At 34.2% G+C, this 14,560-nt stretch overlaps 1 protein-coding gene across 2 annotated transcripts; it reads right to left on the reverse strand.

Moving 5' to 3' along the window:
- LOC109708150 (UV-B-induced protein At3g17800, chloroplastic-like) lies at nucleotides 4,546–8,178 on the reverse strand. 2 transcript variants are annotated; one of them, XM_020229773.1, is made up of 3 exons: nucleotides 7,948–8,178; nucleotides 6,434–6,734; nucleotides 4,546–5,565 (listed from the first exon to the last, which is right to left on the reverse strand). In XM_020229773.1, exons 1-3 carry the CDS (start codon nucleotides 8,059–8,061, stop codon nucleotides 4,760–4,762), a joined length of 1,221 nt encoding a protein of 406 aa, XP_020085362.1. In that variant the 5' UTR covers nucleotides 8,062–8,178; the 3' UTR covers nucleotides 4,546–4,759. The 2 variants fall into 2 exon arrangements, with proteins under 2 accessions (XP_020085362.1, XP_020085363.1); XM_020229774.1 differs by having other exon boundaries at nucleotides 4,556–5,576; nucleotides 6,454–6,734.

Below are 14,560 nucleotides of genomic sequence, written 5' to 3' on the forward strand. Positions count from 1 at the left end.
AGTAAAATCAAAATTTTGAAAGATTGAATAGTTTATAGTTTAAATAAGTTTTGTACGTTTTTACTAAATTTTACTAAATATCTCTCTTCAAATGAAGTTACTTATTAATGTATATTCGTTTTATGCAAATGAAGTTACTTAATGTACGTATACTCGTTTTATTTGCATGTCTAATGAATAATTTTATAAAATTTTAAAATGCAAGATTTTTTTTAAAAAAATCTTAATAATTAAGTAGGAATAAGCAACTTAATTTTATAAGGTTATCTTAATTTGCAAAATCATTAAGTCCATATATTTCCATTTGATTAATTGTCATAAACTTCTAGCTAGGTACATCATTCTTTGAATATTTTTCAAGAGTGATTGAGATAGTAAACCAAACCTCCAACAGGTGTCATTGTCACTATTATTGTAACAACTGCTACGTTTATCTTTTTTTCCAGTTGTTGCTATCAATCAAATGGCCTTAAGCATAATCTTTAGCGAGTGCTGTACGAATCAACCTTTTTTTAAAAAAAATTTTCTTTTGAGGGTACAAATGTACAAAGGAGCATAATCTTTTGGCAAATTATAGCTTAACTTGATTCATATATATAATGACATTTTATGCTAATAATTCTTGCGTATGATTAGTTGGAATAGAAACTAAGTCGGCAGGTATATGTTTGCAGTGAAAAAATAAAGTTGGTGGGTCAAATACAATTTGGACAAGAACTTCTTTTGTTTGGAAGGATTGATCCTCTACTGTTTGATCGATTCCAATTAATCATAAGTTGTGAAATGGACTAAAATTCATTAATTGTAGGGTCACGGGGCATCCAAAAGCATTGTTGTTGAACACATGAATCACGGCCGCACGCTACTTCTCACGCGTAATTTGTATCACCGAAAAGGAAAAATTAATAAAAAGAATAGAGGACAGAAAAAGACTATTCGTCAAAGTTGGGACATTTGATCACTTCCTTTCTTCGTCTAAAATGAGGTCGAATTTTTGTGCGCTGCTCTGAAAACACGCCATATTTATTTATTTATTTATTTATTTATTTTCAAAGGGTGACAGGTCACATTTATTATACCATTGAACTTCTAACGTGTGTGTGTGTATATATATATATATATATGTATGTATTTATGTATGTATGTATGTATGTATATTGAATATATAAAATTTATTACTTGCCCCATGAGGAAGAAGCTTGTCATGATCTACGCGCGCGTACCAAGTTACCAACCAACAGCCCAATAGCGAAGGTAAACCACCGCTCCTCTCATTAATCAGACAACAACGGTAAAGGGGCATTTAATAGTTGATTTTTCAGAAATATATATGTAGCAAAAGACATATATATAACATGTTAGTAGAAGGATTAAGTAATCCTTATTTTGCAGGTTGAGAAAATTAAGTCGTTTCGTAGATAGAGTTTACTTATGCAGATTCGGCACAGCAGGGTTTCCCAATCAACTTAAAACAACAACATGTTTGGCATGTTCAAAATAAGGGGCGGAAATTGCTGGTGAGATGAAGTGAAAAAAAACATTTGCTAAGGGATGACATCAGGTGTTGCTCAAGTTCATCGTCCCGATAGACTTCGCCACTACAATGGATTAGACTTTGGAAATGCCAAACATGTTCTAATTAAATTTCTGTCGCATATGACAAGTACTAAAGAAAATGAATACTATATAGTTGATGAGTAATTAATCCTGTGAACTTTTCACGAACTTGTTAACTTTCAGCTATTTAAATCTACATGTTTCTAGAAAGATTGTTTAAGACAGTATTTTTCAGATAGAATCTCGATCCAAACACTAATCATAATTCACCGATAGAAATATTTTGATCGGCCTTTATATTTTGTTCTTTAAATAATATTACTATCAATAGTTAGGCCAAGTCATTATGGTTTGGATCGCAGATTAAGCTCAATACAAGTGCATGAGTGCGCCTACGATCTTAATTGAAAAAAAAAAAAAGGAGCAAAGAGTTTTGTCATAAAATTTGTGGAGTTTATATTAGACTAAGATAATTTTAGCTAAAATTTCCGAGTGGCGTGTTGTGAAAGCGGAAACAAGGGGCGGACAAAAAGCATCCAATCCAGTAAACAGGAGTGGGTCCCACGAAGAATTTTTGCCAACAGTGATAAATGCGGTGGAATACATGCGTGTATATATATATGGTCTCTAATTAAATGTTTCTACTTAATTTTCAAACGCTGCATGTGAGGGACAACCATGAAATTCAGTAATTCTTTTACTTAATTTAATTCATATTAATTAATTGTGGCTTAATTACGAGGCAACCCAATGCATTTTATGTGGTAGGACTAATTAATCCTAGGCTTTTTTCAATTAAATCTATATATTCATTCAGTAACATAATATTAGAGTCGGTCTTATACTCTCTCTAACATCCATACTGTTAATTAGATCCATTCGGTCTTAATCCAATGCATTTTATTTTTTTTACTTTTCTATATTTATGTATTTATATTTTTTTCATGTAACTTTTCATTCATTCGAGGCCCTGCTACCTCAACATTTATATTAAAATTTATTTTTTAAATAAATGAAACAAGTAGTGTGCTACCTTATATCTTAAAAAAAAAATTCATACTGTGCATGTAAGTAGAAACATAATTTTATATATATATATATATATATATATATATATATATATATATATATATATAGACAAAAANTTTTTTTTCGAGAAAACAAATAAAAAGTTTAATACAGCACAAACACGGAAAGAGCAGGGGGCGGGTCCTACCATTTTTCTTGTTGAAATGTCCATGCCATGTGACCCAGCAAAATAAATAAATAAATAAATAAATAAATAACCAAAACTTCTTCTTCTTTTTTTGTTTTGTTTTTTTAACATATATTTCTCCATAAGGTTTTGCGGCGCATTAAGGCTGCGTTTCTCCTCATCTTCATGGCTGTAATTAACAAGTCCCAACAAACGAGACAACTCATTGCCGTGACCAAGAAGCACCTAATAAATTGAGCCCAGGATAACAAAGCGAAATAAAAAATATTTATTTTTGTTTAAAAAATGTTTACCCTTCTTCGGGATAAGTAGCTGAATTATTATATATTGTATGACTCCAAATTAAGTAGGCATCAAAGATTCCAAACAACTAAACCTTACTGTTATATTCCAAACTCTTCAATAAATTTACAACCACTCTTTTACACCATGATTCGCCCATACTTGATTTTTCTAATGTCAAATGCAATAATTATGATCAATAAAAAATTATATGAGTATAGTTTTGTGCGTTAAAATCTGATCCATAAGTTTGAATATCATCAACACTCAATAAAAATTAGCTAGGTTCATAAGGAAATGTATTAATTTAGTAGTAATTAATGCTTTTGTAGTGTTTAATTGGTATGTTATAATCATATGTTTGAGAGCAAATATCTAAGGGCTATTTCTTTGTTGGTTTGCCATTGTATTTGGATAGCTAATTATATAGGTATATAGAAGAGAAATTAGGGATGCAAACGGGGCGGATCCGGAGGCGAGAGAGTTCCCCTACCTCCCGCTCCATTTCTTATCGGGGCGGGGCGGATTCAGGGCGGGTTACTTTTCATTTTATTTTTGGCTCCCACTTACCGCTCCATTCGGGGCGGATCGGGACGGGAGCCGGAATTTTGACGAATCAGGACGGATTGAAGGAAGAAAAGAGTCTCCCACCTCCTGCTCCATTTACTTGGCGGATCGGTGCGGATTCGGGACGGGTTATATTTTTTTATATTTTTTGTTCTCACTTACTACCCCATTCGGGACGGATCGGGACGGAGCTCCACCAACCCGGATCCATTTGCATCCCTAAGAGAAATGCTAATCGCACAGAAACACCCATGCCTGTCCTCTGGCCTGCCACTTGGCATTTGCTTATTGGCCATAGTGTGGGACCGACGGTTGCTGTTATACGGCACACGACACGTGGACGTCCAACCCCGACACGAAGGCCACGAGAGAGCGACTCCATTGGCTACCACGTGTAGTTAGGATAAGGTTGTATTACGTATACGTATTATTATGAGAAAATCGGACGGGGGAGAGAGAGAGAGAGAGAGAGAGAGAGAGAGAGAGAGAGAGAGAGAGGTGTTCTTAATTCGGGAGTTGACAGCTGTCCCACATGCAACGGGAGGAGAGCAGACATCTCTCAAAAAAAGAAAAGTCGATCGCTGCTGTAGGACAGGACAGACTGTTGCATGCTGTGCGGGCGCAGGGAGAAATGGAAACGAAGTCGTCACGAAAATATGCTGGGCGGGTTGGGTGAGCCAGCCAGGCCAAGTGATTAATTAGATAGCGTGTTTGACGTTTGAACTCCAAGGAACGCATTGAACAAGTGATCTTATAATTTTATGTATATATATAATATAATATATATGGTACTGGATTAGCTTCAACCTGCTTGGATTTGGTTTGGTTTTTCGAATAGCAAGCCCGGCCCTTCCCACATTCATATTGGTTCATATATTCTTTACCTTAGTCGAGAAAAGGTAACATCTCATCTCCACCATACATAAGATACGATCACACTCAATAATATACTTTTGAGAATCACGTACATGCATATAATAAACAGGATCTTTCATGATAAACTCCGCCCATTAAAATCACTTCTACTACCAACAAGTCCCATAAAAACATATATATACAGGGCTGCGCTCAAGAATTGCTAAGAGAAACATAAATATGCAGTAGTTAAATAGATTGACAGTACCAAAACCTGAGCACTCAGCTGTTAAAGAAGTGATATTTAGATTCAACGTAGCCCTCCGCTACCCATAGAAATGACCCGAAAGCCACGGCTTCCAAAACCAACATGGTCAGCCCAGAGAATGTCACTGCAACCATTTCATCATTCTTAGCATCAATCGATCCGTCGTCCGCAACTCTTATATCCGGCCGCCCAAATAGAGCCTGCGTCTGCTTCTCGATCAATGAGATAGCCTCCTTCGATCTTATTGTTGCATATCTCTGTAAAGTCTCTGCATCCAAGTACATCACATAAGACCTCAATCTATAAGACTTGTTAGACTCCTCATCACCACCGTCGGATCCATCGTCGTCATCTTCGTCCGACGGTGAAATCTGCACCATCGATTCCAAGTCCCAGAACGGGTTAGGCTTCATATCATCCAAAATTGACTTCTTCTCCGTGCGGCTTTTGGGGAGAGTTTTCATAGTTCTCTCGAGTTGGTATCTCTCGTCGACTCTTTTGAGGAAGTAACCGTACATGATCGACGCGGCATAGAGTTTCCCGAGCTTCAGTTTGCTGATGTGGACGATGGTGTTGAGTGGCCCCACAATCCTTTCTCCGAGAATAAGGGTGAGGTGGCTCTGAATCATCTCTAAAGCGTGGGGGGAGTGCACCTTTTCCAGCTTCTCTTCTTGGTTAGGCCACGAATCAATTTGACTTGCAGGATGGGAGTTAGATGAAATTGTAGGGATCATTGAGATGTCGTTTTCGATGAATTTCTGCACGATGAAGCAGTAGATGATCTCCTCTAGAGCCCTCTTCCTCTCCTTGTCTTTGACTTCTGCAATTCTCCTATAGTTGATGATTAGTATACTATATTAGTGACAAATTGCAGAGTCATATTGCAAGATACCCAACAAAATATGACGCCTTACTTTACAAGAATAAGGTTAACTTAACCACTAATATTTTCAAAAAGAATCGAAATGAACCCAACTTGCTGATTATTGTCCAAAGTGTTCAACTATAGCTCATATTAGATTGCATTTGTAAATGGCTCCATAGCGTCTAGTGTATTATTCAAGGAAATTATAGCATACTCAAAGTAGTCAATACATACGCTCAGCTTTTACTGAATCTTAGCATTCTAACCTACCCAATGAGGCATGTATCCATCTTATTGCACTTCAATATACCAGTTTTAAGACAAGGAAAACATTGAAGAAAATTACGACAGCAGAATTGTTTCTTTCAACACAACAAAGTACTTACAATAATCTGTTTTCTTAAATTTGAACTAACACTGATTAGTGCAGAAACTAGTAGCAGCAACTGAAAATGCAGGCACATTAACAGGTTCCTCTTGGCGACTTCAATTCATGTGAATGTGCATTAGCAGTGAAAGAATATTCTTCTAACTACCATATTTCTTATATTTTGGCAACCCTTTATCAATTGAGGAGAAAGAAAATCAAGCATTATAATTAGCATGTGATAGGAGTTCATATTAGTACGAAGAGAACTGGGTTCCCCATGCAGAAGAATCAATTAAATTCCTACTTTCTTTGCAAAATGAGTTCTTATGAAGCAGTTAATAGAACATCTTATAAGAAACTTCGGGAACCACATCACAGTATTGGTCACAGAGACTACATACACATCTTAACCATTTTCTGTATCATTTCAATAACAGAGTTAAAGGTACTAACCTTCTGTTAAAGGTACTAACCTGTAAAGGAGGAGATCTTGAGGAGAGAGTGAAGCTTCATCCTTCTGAGAATCTCTATCTGACTGAAGCCTTTCAAGCTGCTGATCAATAGTTGCCTGAAGTAGGTGGGGATGTGATTGCATTATCTGTGACAGAAGTTGACCTGTCGGAGATTCGAACTGAAGCGGAGCAATCGGCATCTGGCCTTCCCCAGAAACCTCGAGCGCTCTCACCTTAAAGCTCCTCACCGGGCAGTTCTGGGTGTTTAATCCAATTCTGGGGTAGCCAGTAAAAGCGAAAGCCTAAAAAAAATAATAAGACAATCAGCTCCTTCATTGAAACTACGAACTGAATCATAAATGAACGAAAGAAATCGACAGCAAAGTGAGAAAGAACTGTCACAAGCGGTGCCTGGGCACTGACCGCATATGCGGCCATCGCCATACCATTAAAATTTTACTCCGCAATAACATTAATATTGTGCTCCTATATAAAATCTAATTAGTGAGTTCACTATAGCAAGATGGGCACATTTGGCACACTGTCAATCGATGGTGATAAGATAATATGTAATATCACTTAATATGTGTCTTCCCCATATATTTTAGCTCCCCCTGACTAGGCACCGCCGTCGGTAATGCTCTCCTTTTGTAAACTTGAAAAGATTTTCAGATACTTTACGACTCAACTCTCGAGTCATTAGGCGGTTCATCTAAACGCCGAGGGAACACCAAGGTGATTTAGGGCGCCACTTTGCCTACAACTGCACAGCTGAGAGAACACTCTGATAGAGCGAATATACAACATGTTTCAGAACAGCATAAGAAAGATGGGCATCATGAAGAGGAGGAACCAATTGAAGTACCTAATTATAGAACTTCACACACAATGCAGCTAACATAATCTGGTCCCTCAACAGCGCATAATACCTAAAACTATTCTCACAATGACACGATTCATGATATAGTTCCATTTGCATAAGAACATATAACTACATATATATCAGGTAAGATATTTTTTACATGTAGATGTGTCCCTTTACCGACTACAATACCCAAGTATGGCCACTCAACGAATATCATTTTATTACATAAAAATAACCATTTTGATCTCTGCAGTTCAGAAACTGATCTAAATTTATGGACTTACTTGACCTGGATAAAATTATTTGTCACAATCAAACAAACTGCACAAAGTAACAAATGAGTTTCAAATTCCTCCCACAGATGTTAATTAATTAGCACAATTTCAATCCAAATTTAACAGATAGAGCAAGGAATCAACCTAGAACACAAAAAGGAACAGGAAAAAAGCCACACAGTTCAACATCCCAAATCTCTCCACAGAATTCTTCAAAAAAGTTTTTTTTTTTTTTGAAAATAAATTTGTGATCAACAGGATGTAGAAATGAACCATCCTACTTTCTTATTCCATCCAAAACAAAAGCCTAAAAAAAAATTAAATAAAATAAATAAATAACAAACAAACAAAAAAAAAAGAAGGAAAGAGACGAACCTTGGTGGTGGGAAGGGCTCTAAAATCCACCGGCGGCGAGCGAAATCCGGCGCCGGAGTTCGAAGGGCACGGCAAGACCAACGGCCCCTCCGCCGCCACGCCGCACATCAGCATTTTCCGCCGTTGGATTTTTTTTATTTTTATTTTTTTTCCCGGGGGGTTAGGGACTTTGTTTTTCTTCTGGGGAACGCGTCGATTTTTCTCCCCAGTTTCCAGAAATTATGAGGAATATCCTGGAAAGCTCCAATAAATAATTTGTGGAAATTGTGGAATAAAGATAAACTAGTGTAGTATTCTGCGCGGTACGACGAGTAGATACCGGTAAAATAAAAATTTATAAAGTATAAAATATCAATTTAATATAAAAAATAGTAAATATAATCTATATTATAGACAAATATTTTTAAAAAATTAAAATTAAAATTAAAATAAATCAATCGTTTAAATAAAAATATTTAATCTTGTTAAAAAAAATCACATATCATGCAAATGGATAATTAAAATTATTTTTATAACACAATAATCAAATAAAATGTCTTATTAGAGTTGATATAACTAAAAAAACTCATAATAATTAATATACAAGACAATTTACAAATATTATATATATCACTTTTAATCTATTAATTGACTCCGAATATAAAACAAAACAAAGTTTCAAATTTGTAAATTAAAAAAAGAGGGTGGAAGACCAAAAGATTAAAAAAAAAGGGGTAAAAAAAAAAAGAGCTCTTTATACCTTAGTAAATCTAAAGAAAAAAAAATGTAAAAAGAAAAAAGAAGACCCCACTCCTCAAATTAAGGGGATGGGTATATGTCGAATTTAGTTATTAGGATTAGTGTATAGATATAGGTCTCCAGGGTCAAAATGTTGAGTTTATAAGCTACTTGAATGCAAATGTAGAATTTTTTTTTTTTATAAAAAAACTCCTATACTTTTCTCTCAAAGTAAAAATTGTGTGGAGCACTTCTTATATAAAATTTTATATCCATTTGCAAGGAAAAGTAAAGAGAGTTTTAGAATTGCAATTAGGCTTAGTTTGGTATTAAGATGGATCTAACTAGATAAAATAGAATTGAGAAAAAGCATATAGGAATATGTTTCTACGTTCTTTTATGGGACCGTCTAACCACAATATGCGGAATGTAATATTACGTACGGAAACAAATGGGATATTTTTCTATCATCGTTTCTCACCGCACGTAATGTAATCTTCCCGCAATTCCGAACGAAGCCTTAATTTGGTTTCATCAAAATAAATACTTAGAAACTGATTCTTTTAATATACTCCTCTTATTTTTACAACTTAGTAAACTTAAATCACCATCTTGACTACTCAAACCAACTGGTTGATATACTTATTTTAAAGTGTATCAGTTATGCTGCGCAGGAATTTAGGGCAAAAAAAAAAAAAAAAAAACTTAAAACTGCAGCTGAAGGAGCGACGGAAAGTCGATGATGGGTTGGGCTGGGCCAAGAACCGCTTTGAGGCTTTGCAAAAAAGTGGGTGGGCCAAAACTCAAATCCACAGCCCAACCTGCACAGTACGAAGGGACCAGAACGGGTCGGATCCTCTCTACACACCGATCCAAATCGTAGCCTTTTTTTTTTAAGGACTAGTAATGGGCCTATGTGCCTGGGCCTAATGGGCTCATCCCCCAGGCCCAGTAAGGGCGTGCATCAGCGAATAAATAAAAGTTATTATAGAAATAAATAAAAATTAAATAAGTGTCAACTTCGAAATTAACATTAAAGAGTAATGTGGCTTGTACATCTCTTTATATAGGATATAAATCTTACACTCTAATCATCTGAAGACTGATAATTAGTTACTCGTCTGAATAATTTTCTCCTTTTTTTAATACAAAAAATCTAAAAAATATTTTAAATCCTTAGATGGGCGGGTATACGGTGTATACCCACACACTAGAGTGTATGTTTAACATTTTCATTATTATCGATTTTTTTAAAAAATAATTTGAAGGGGCTGCACTTCTTATGCCAAGTTTTAGCTCTTTTGTAAATAGACATGCAAACTTTTGGCAATTTTAGACCCGTTATTTATTTAATAGAATTATAGTTGTAAAAATTATGTAAAATATGTTAAAAATTTTGTCTGTAAAAATAAATAATGCATTCAAAATTTAAAATTAAAGAGCCATTAATGACTCTAATCAAATATATAAATTAAAAGGTTGAATAGTAAAATCATAATTTTTTGAGGTTAGATACTTAGAACAAAATGGGTGGTGGATCAGATATGTTCCGGACATTTTACCATAATCTAATTGATAAATTTAAAAGTTTACATACTTATTTATGAAATATCTAAAGTTCATAAGGTCTCTATAAATTTTTGCTTACAAAAAAAAGATGATAAATGTGTATACATGAGAACAAGTACAATTAATAGCAAGGACTAGGTAAAACCAGCGACCACCTACTCCCGTACCTGTCACATTTTAACTCCGCGGTTGGAAACAAGTTTCCATACGCCCTTCTCGAAACTTTGGTTAACCAACTAGCTAGGAACAGTTGGAGTGTACCTTTCATATCTTTTGTGTGACAAAGAGTCAGTCCATTATACTTTGTGCAGTTTATTTTTATTTTTCTTTCAAGAGTATGACTATTATATTTTTGTGAGTATAAAATTTTTTATATTTATAAATTATTTTCGATGATAAATCTATACTGTTAAATATGATATTAAGTGTTTAAAATTTTTAAAAAATAGATTTTGTAATTTTTCAAAATTATAATAAATTTTATGAAGTGGATATAAAATAAACGGTTAAAATCAATCGACTTAGAATATTTTAAATTAAAATAAGAGTTATTGATTTTTTTTATCTATTTGATACTTTTTGATTGATTGTAGAAAAGAGAGCGTCAACAAGTCACTATTTAATTATGGGCCATATATTCGTACACACCATTATTAATTTGTCCGTGATTATTCTCTTGGTACCATTCTTCTCCTTTCGCCTTTTTCATCTCCCGTCGCATTGAGATTAATTGGAAACATGAAATAACGCCTCTGATGATATGTCGTAGAGAATTTTTTTCGTGCTTATAAATTTTTCCATTCATCAGTAGAAAAAGTACTTTAGAGGAAATAATCGCCCACGAACTTGCGATTGTGCTCATAAATTCCAAATTCCACAAAGAATTTCTAATTAATCATATAAGGAACAAAAAGGAAAATGGAAAAAAAAAAAGATGGGAATCTTTTAAGTCTAAAGTTTTTATATGACATCCAATTAAATTTCACTATAGATCGAGTTCTCATAGACTAGTATCATTCACCGCGTGTCAATGCATGGATCGAACTCGAGCCGCAACTGAAGACCATTCTAGTCCAATCCATTACTATCGACTAGCTATTATTTAATAACCTTATATTTGATTTAGAATTAATAAAGGGTAATGATTTAGATGAAAGTTGAGTTGGTGGGCTGATTGGCATACTAATACCCATCAATTATAGTCGGCAATTGACTTGGTCAACATGGCAGTGTGAAACCATTTGATTCTCCTCCAATGTTGATGGATGTGAAAGGTCAAATGGATCAACGGAAACGTGCTTATAATAAGGAGATTGAGAGTGCATGGAAACATGTAACTAGTAATCAAAGACGCATGGATAGTGATGGTGAAAATGACAAAGGGTGGCTTGTTAGTGTTAAAGTTTTGGTTGCTTATAACAATGGAATGATATTTCAAAAGGTGGATGGAAAATCGTAGGAAATGAGATGTGTGGTTAAAGCCATCTCTTTCTCCTAGGCCAACCTTGGAGATTTTGATGTTACTTTAAGTACAGTGCCACTAAATTCTGCATGGAACCACCAAGGATATATATACATATAGAGAGAGAGTATGACTGTTGCGTGTTCAGGAGCACGGAAGTTTCTGTGCTTTTTTGTTGATAGAATTTCTGAATCGACGATCTGCTTTATTAGATTTGATTTACCATATTTGAAGTATCTAGAAAATAAATTTTATGATTTTTCAATATCATTTACCTACTGATTGAAAGGGTTCAAAATCAACAGCTGAAAAAAAAATAATCTCACAAAAAGTGATGATATAATATTAAAATTTTCAATCAGAAATATTGATATAACTAGCTGTGGATAGCATAAAAAATTTTCTATCAAAATTTCATCTGATTTAGATACTTCTATATCGTTAAATTGGGAAACAATAGATATCTACCATTAAAAATTATTGATTTGGAGAAGAATTATAAAATATAAAATATATTTTTTAAATACTTCAAATACGCTAGATAAAGTTTAACATAACTGATCGTCAATTCGAAAATTTCATCATCGAAAACGGCTTAGGAGCACAGAGGCTTTTATGCTATTATAAGAGTATAGCAGTCCTGCTATATATATATATATAGAGAGAGAGAGAGAGAGAGAGAGAGAGAGAGACATTTCATGTGGAATAAAAAGCAATAAGTAGCTATTTTAACTATATATGTTTATAAACAGCAGTTTACTAGGTGCATTCCTTTCATTATGTGCTTTATGTGTCCACTTCTTCAAACCATGTGATTTTCCAACTACCTCATCATGCATCAAGGATCAATTAACCTTAGTTATAGCCTTATAGGACCCATTTTTATCGACCACAGGAGCGCCTAAATATAAAAGAGCCAAAACGTTAAGCCACAACTTAAACCAAAGAGAGAGAGAGGTAGCAAGGTGCCGATGTTGCTTATTTTTTTAAGATAAACTTAGCTAGAAATATAAAATAATTAAAATTTGAATTTGAGACTTCGATTACCAACTTCGCTAACTGTGCTATATACGGTCGGTTAAATATAAAGATTATGATAATCTTGGTTGGGAGATAGGTGTGAGCATGCCATCTATGTGAAATCCATCACACAAGTGGTATGTGGGAGGGAATCGTAATTCCCAAGCGGACCTAAATACAAACCTTACAATCCTCCAAGCATTTTTCCATAGAAATTAATACTACGTACCTCATGTACTCAGATAAAATAGCTCTCATCACTTCTCAATAAATCATTTGATTAATGTATGGAATCTCTTTCCCCTTGTTGGTTTGAATTAGTTGGATTGTCTTTTCCTTTCTCTATATATAAATGATTAAGAGTCATCCTAATTACTTTAAACTATTTTGTACTTTGAGTCAATTATATATCTTGACCCAAGTTCTCGTGGGTTCGATCACTCCGGTTGGTTGATACGTCGATCGTGCATGCCCAAATCAATGCCGTCATATTCTCTCATATTTTCACTTCTCATATAATTATTCTTTGATTATTTTTAAATTTTCTTTTAAAATGCTTATGTAACATTTTAAATTTGTGATCTTGGCCAGCTAATCCCATTAATTCTTTTCTGCAAATTAAATGAAAAGTCTCAGTTGTTAGCCAAATCCATTAATTTCCATCCCCCACAACTAGGGGGGAGGGGGACAATATCAACACATTTATATGAGATTGTCTAAGATATAGTAGACATTAGATAAGATATTTTACGGCACAATTTTGGGTAGGTATTGCCCTACTTGACTATGGTATTTGATTAAGTTAGAATCTAAGAACTAAAAAAGCCATATAAAAGCAATTAAGAGGCACTGCTATACTTAAAAAAAAAAAAACTAAATTAACTAAAATCAGCTAATCTTTTGAAACAATAATACTAATATATAAGCTGTTGTCCAGTAAAGGTTGGAAGCGTGACCAACTTTTTAATGAAGTGGTTTGGCTTTGGTATGTGCTTTTTAAAAGCTGGTACTTTTCAGTGGAGATGTCCTCATTGAGGTTAATTAATAACAATTATTCTTAAACTTCCCATAATCTCAAGGTTTGGATTTTTTTTTTTCGCTTTTTTTTTCCCATCATTGAAGGAACCATTCCTAGCTAGCTAGAAGATGTTCAATTTGTCACCTAAACTTAGTGCTTTGGACAAAACTGAGTTGCACGCAGTGATGAATCTTTACCCTTCTTTATTTTTGTTATTTGGAGAAAGGATTACAAGAATCAAGAGATTTGGGACATTTTTTTTGTCCGTATCGAACTTTCGTAGATATACTACTTGCTTAGATCTTTTTCAAAAACGTCTTAAAAACATTTTGGTTAAAATTTCGTGGATCTTTATGAAATATGATTACTTGTTAACAACGGAGCTTTGATTTATGATTCTCAATTGTTCGATGCCGGTCAATTTTCTGTCATCGAGTTCGAATTAAAGGAACCACTCATATCTTTTTAATAAATAGGTGGGACTATATATTTAGCTTAAAAATTTTTAGTAAGTCAATGCTTGAACTAAAAAAGCAACGAATTCATGTGAATTGATAATGTCATTCACCAACTCCTAGCAAGGAATCTTTTCATATTCTTAGGTGCAAAAGCACTGCTATAACAGCAAGGTCTAAGGAATCAACAATTATTGTCACCTCTTTTAATCATTGTGATTATGAAAGACTCAAGAGTTCTAATTAATTGTACATGAAACACGGAATATAATAAAGATCTTTTTAGCTTTATCCAAGGGCATGAGGGCACTATTGTCCTCAACAAAGGTAATTAACTTAATCCACTAACACACTGGTTGTCTCTTTTCAAAT

This window comes from Ananas comosus, linkage group 3, assembly GCF_001540865.1.
Source record: "Ananas comosus cultivar F153 linkage group 3, ASM154086v1, whole genome shotgun sequence".
NCBI classification, from domain to species: Eukaryota; Viridiplantae; Streptophyta; class Magnoliopsida; order Poales; family Bromeliaceae; genus Ananas; species Ananas comosus.